Source organism: Solanum tuberosum, unplaced genomic scaffold (assembly GCF_000226075.1).
Source record: "Solanum tuberosum cultivar DM 1-3 516 R44 unplaced genomic scaffold, SolTub_3.0 scf00032, whole genome shotgun sequence".
NCBI lineage: Eukaryota > Viridiplantae > Streptophyta > Magnoliopsida > Solanales > Solanaceae > Solanum > Solanum tuberosum.
In genome coordinates, this window is record NW_006238958.1 from 903543 (window position 1) to 908706 (window position 5164).

The following is a 5164-nucleotide window of genomic DNA, read 5'->3' on the forward strand; positions in this document are numbered from 1 at the left end:
TATAAAATGTCTTTTTTACCCTTAATGAAATGATTTACAACTACACAAATTTCTATCATTCATTTTGGACCACAAGTTTTAAAAGTCCCTTTCTTTCTTAAACTCCGTGCCGAGTCAAACTACCTCATATAAAATGGGACAACGGGAGTAGTACTTTTGAATTATGATCATTTCACTTATGACTTGTTAATTTGCAATATTTGTTTTACGCGATTTTATTATTATTATTATTTTTGTTGGATATTATAGTGTCATTAATCATATCATATTTTGTGTTATTTTTTAAAGAAGCACCTTAGATAGTTGTATTTTGGTAGGACTAAAGAAATATTTGAAGTACAAGTAAACTATATGTCTGTATGAATACTTTACTGGAAAAACCCGAAAAACTCGAAAAAATCCAAAAAAAACCCGAGGTAATTGAAAAATTCGAGTTTTATTGGTTTGGTTTAGTTTATAAATTTAAAAAACCGACACAAATGATTTGATTTGATATTTGAAAAACACGAACCAACCCGATCATGAACACCCCTATTCTTTATAGGATATATAAGTTGAATCCAAGATTAAAGGAGTCTTCAACTTGCAAAATTTGGTGAATATATATCAAAAAGCTTTAATTTATGTATCTTTTATTTATTATTATTTTTATTTTTATTGTTGTTGTTGTTGTTGTTGTTGTTTTTCAATCCTAAGTTGGAACTTTCCACTTCCTTGCATGTGCAATTAGATGAAATTGACTTTACAACTACTTTGTCTTCAAGTCTACGTATGTGTTCTTTTGGTATATTAAAAATATTAACATTATTAAATAAATATTGGCTTGCTATTTAAACTATTCATGTTTTCTCGTACATGCATGCCGTACATGCCGTGATCAAGACGACTCTCAATTGTCAGTCTACTAGATCCACAGTCCCATAAAAATATAAAATTGATCAAATCTTTTTAGGTAGATGGTTTGGTCAAAAATATTAAAATTATATCACGTACAAATTTATTTTGTGTATATACGTAATATATTTGTCTGACTTTTTCTTGATAGACTTTTTGCGTGTGATGAAGACCAAGACAAACAGAGCCAAATGTAGAGCATAGCATTAGGGTTTGGTCAAATTCAATAATCTGTCTCAAATCTTATATGTGTGTATGTTAGAAAATTCAACACACGTTAATATATAGAAAACTTATATTATGAACTAAGTTATTGATATAACGTTGATGTTCTGAAATCTTGAATTTGCTTTTGAATGATAGTGATTGATTATAGTTGGGTTTTTTTTGAACTTTTTAGATATGCAGGCCAAGTCTTTTCAAGAAATCAATGAGAAAATTTAACGTGGCATGGTGGGCATATTCATATCCAGTAACACTATTAGCATTGGCATCTACAAGATATGCAAAAGAGGTTAAAGGAAAAGTGCCACACACCATAATGCTAACTCTATCATCTCTCTCAGTTTTAGTCGTCATTGCTCTATTGCTCTCCACTGCTCTTTACTCGAAAATCCTCTTACGTGATGATGATCCTTCTCTCAAGCATACTTGTTTAGCAGAGACGCATTCAGAATATTAAATACGCATTTTTCCTATTTGCTAAGGACTATGATTGAGTTTAGTGGTCTCCAGCTAGCGCATGCCTAACAGGAGTCTACCTCTCTCTTGAGTCTGCCCTATGTATTAATTAATTATTGTAATTGTAATTAATTAAGAGCTTAGGGCTGGTAGCTACAAGTCATTATCGTTCCTAAAGTATTAATTAATATAGGGAAAATGCATAAGTACCCCCAACCTATCCCCGAAATCTCAGAGACACACTTATACTATACTAAGGTTCTATTACCTTCCGAACTTATTTTATAAATAATTTTTTACCCCTTTTCGGCCTACATGGCACTATCAACCAGATAACTTGAAAATATTGTCAACACGCGTTGGGCCCAGAAGATAGTGCCACGTAGGCTAAAAAGGGTAGAAAATTATTTATAAAATAAGTTCGGAAGGTAATAGAACCTTAGTATAGTATAAGTGTGTCTCTGAGATTTCGGGCATAGGTTGGCAGTACTTATGCATTTTCCCATTAATATATGTTATTGTATGGAAATATCGTCTACTTGCCATAACTAGTCTTTACTATTTGGGTTCAATATGTATTACTTAATTTATATGAATTTAATAAAGTAGAGCTTATTATATATTTTTTATTTTGGGGTTTTATCATATTCTTTGTCACATATACATGTGTATGATGACGTTTGAATTATGTCCATGTTTAAGTGACCAACTTTCTGTCTATAGATAAATGACAAAATCATTTTCGTTATATATAGCCAGCTAATTAGATGCCTAAGTTTGATGAACTATACATACTACGTAGTACACATTTATGATCTTCATCAGATATGGGAAGATCAGAATCACTACTAGAAAATATGAAACTAGCAACAGAATTTTTCGATAATTTCTAACTAATTTGATAATTGAGTTTTCTTTAAATTCGTTGCTAATCAATAGCTAAACGAGATTAGAATGAAATTTTTATTATTTAATTATTAAATTCTGCCTGTCGCGCTGATGCTTTATTTTCTAGTAGTGAATTGGGCGTAATCAATTGGCAAATATAAAAACTATATGATAATGATAGGCGAAGTTTCTCCCATCGTTAATATCTTATAGAGTTATAGTATGTTAATTAAGAGAGACTAGTAGGTTAGGGTGGTTTGGACATAAGCTTTAAATTATTAAGTTAATAGTAATTACTACTATTACTTTCTACTTTAGTTCCTTATTTTGACTTGTTCGTAATTTAAGGGGTTCATTTAACATTGACACATAAATATTAGAGAAAGTAATTATTTAATTTCCTTTAGCTCAGGGATATATATATAGCTCGTTGATAGATCAATTTATGCGCTTCAAATTTGATTGTTGTGATGAGTGAACATTCAATGTCTACTTGCACATATTTTTTCTTCTTCTCAATTTCACTTAAATATTATATATATTCTATAAGACATTTATAGCTGCCAAGCTATCAATTTCTCATATTGTTGACTAACCAACTGATCATGAATATTTAATATCAAATTCTCAAAAAAATTCAATTCAATCGAGGTATCTAAATAGGATTTTAAATTCTGACTTAGAACAAACTAGATCTCATAATTAAATTAGTATTAGCAGTTAATTAATAAGCACGACAACGTGAATAGAGTATGACTGTATAATGATATATATATGTACGTAACCCTTTTAAAAAAAATTCCCGTCCATGAGACTTGAGAGGCGATTGAACATTGCGCAAGCACAGGACATACGTTTATTGACTTGATATAAATATTGGGTGAGACCAAATTTTCATATACTTAAGGTGCAATGTAATCAATCTGTGTTTTGTTTATCTATCCTAACACTCAAAGTCCTAACTTACTTGATGCAAATATATACCAACTAACAAGTACCAAACCATGTACAATGTGTTAAAATATTCTATAGAGCATTTTTAACATAAGAAAAAAATAATTAAGTGATATAAGGTATATAAATGGAAAAACTTTTTGAGAAAATGAACCCATTGAAAATTTTATTAAAATAGTTTTATTTTCTTTTTCTTAATGAGAAGAAGCAAAAACGTGGCAAGCAAGTTGGGGTGGCTTTCTAAAGATGGGCTCAATTAATGATGGGCTTTTCTGGTCCAGCTTGTATTAAGTGAGCAAGCCCACCGAATAGCCTCTAGCCCACAATAATGTCAACAAAATATTACAAATAATAAGTTTAGAAATTTTTTGTCTTGTCTGACATAAGTTTGGTAGAAATTAAGTAGTATGTCATAAGTCGTGTAAAATCTAATTCGCTCGGATAAGTTAAGAGAACTTTTGTCTCACTCGAAATAAATTTTGTAGATCAAATTATGCCTCTTACCATTCATTCTGAAACTAAACTTTTGCCTCTCTTGACATTAATTTTGTAAGAACTAATGTGGGTTTTGAACCGAATGAATTATGCCTTGATCAACATAAGCTATGTATAGAGATTAAGCAACATAACTTGTATGTTATAGACCATAATAAGTATGGTAAGAAAATATAAACTCATAGAAAGCAAAAAATATTTGTTATTTCGACATCAGAGAAATCTTTTGCTACTTATTATTTGTTGCTTAATATATGAAAAGATAAATAAAATACCATCAAATTTAATAGATAAAAATTAATGACCATCGATATTTGTGCGAATGACCCAATACATGAAAGGACTAGATGAACAACGTTAATATTTCAAGATTCCTTGTCATATTGCCGTGCAAGTAATCACAAAGTTGTAGACTTTTAGGGTGTGTTTGGTATGGAGGAAAATGTTTTCCTATTTTCTTTTGTTTGGTTGCAACAAAATGTTGGGAAAACATTTTCCTAAACGACTTGTTTTCCTAAAATCAGCGGAAAACGACTTCCGTAACAAGTCTGCGGAAATCATTTTCCGGAAAAGAAGTCGACGCGCAACACAAGCGAATTTCACCCCAGCCTACGCCCTTGCCCACCCTCAAACGTAGTGAAGGAGCGCTGTTTCTCCATTATTTCTCCAGCTTGTTCCTCTCCAAATTTAGGGTTTCCATTGTTGTTCTTCTCATTCATATTCCTGTAAGAATTTCGAAGGTATGCTTTCAATAATTCTTCAAAATATTCATCTTTCACTTGCTTTTCTGCTGAAATACTTGCTCATGTGTTTGAATTTGACTTTACTTGGTGAATTTATGCATTGGATTCGATATTTTTTGGTAAATCTATGAATTGTGGCCTTTTGCTTTCGATAAGGATGAGCAAGCATGTGTTTCATTGTACTATGCACAGTTGAAATATGTGTGTGGTGTACAGAGATGAGCAACTGTGCACAATAATGTGAAAAACTTCAAGTCTCAACTGTATAGTGTTAGCTAGAAGCATGTACTAATGTATGGCACGCTGTTTTCAAGTTATTTTTTGATTAAAACGACAGTTCGATACATAAAATATATTCATCGTAAAATTAGAGATCTTATTCTAAAGGATTATTTGATAGTGTGTGTAGAAATAATAGAAAAATATCAAGATCTAGTGGGGAGGGGTTGGGGGTGAAAGAGCATAGAAAATTATTTTCCTAAAAAAATTCCTTACTCACCAACCAAACA

At 31.1% G+C, this 5164-nt stretch overlaps 1 protein-coding gene across 1 annotated transcript in view; it reads left to right on the forward strand.

Annotated features, from left to right (window-relative positions):
- The window catches only part of LOC102600431 (S-type anion channel SLAH4-like), a 3265-nt gene extending 1470 nt beyond the window's left edge, over positions 1–1795 (forward strand). Inside the window, exon 2 of the mRNA XM_006342166.2 lies at positions 1295–1795. Within this exon, the coding sequence (XP_006342228.1) occupies positions 1295–1576 (282 nt within the window). The 3' untranslated portion in view covers positions 1577–1795. The remainder of the gene's footprint in view (positions 1–1294) is intronic.
- The last annotated feature ends 3369 nt before the right edge of the window (positions 1796–5164 follow it).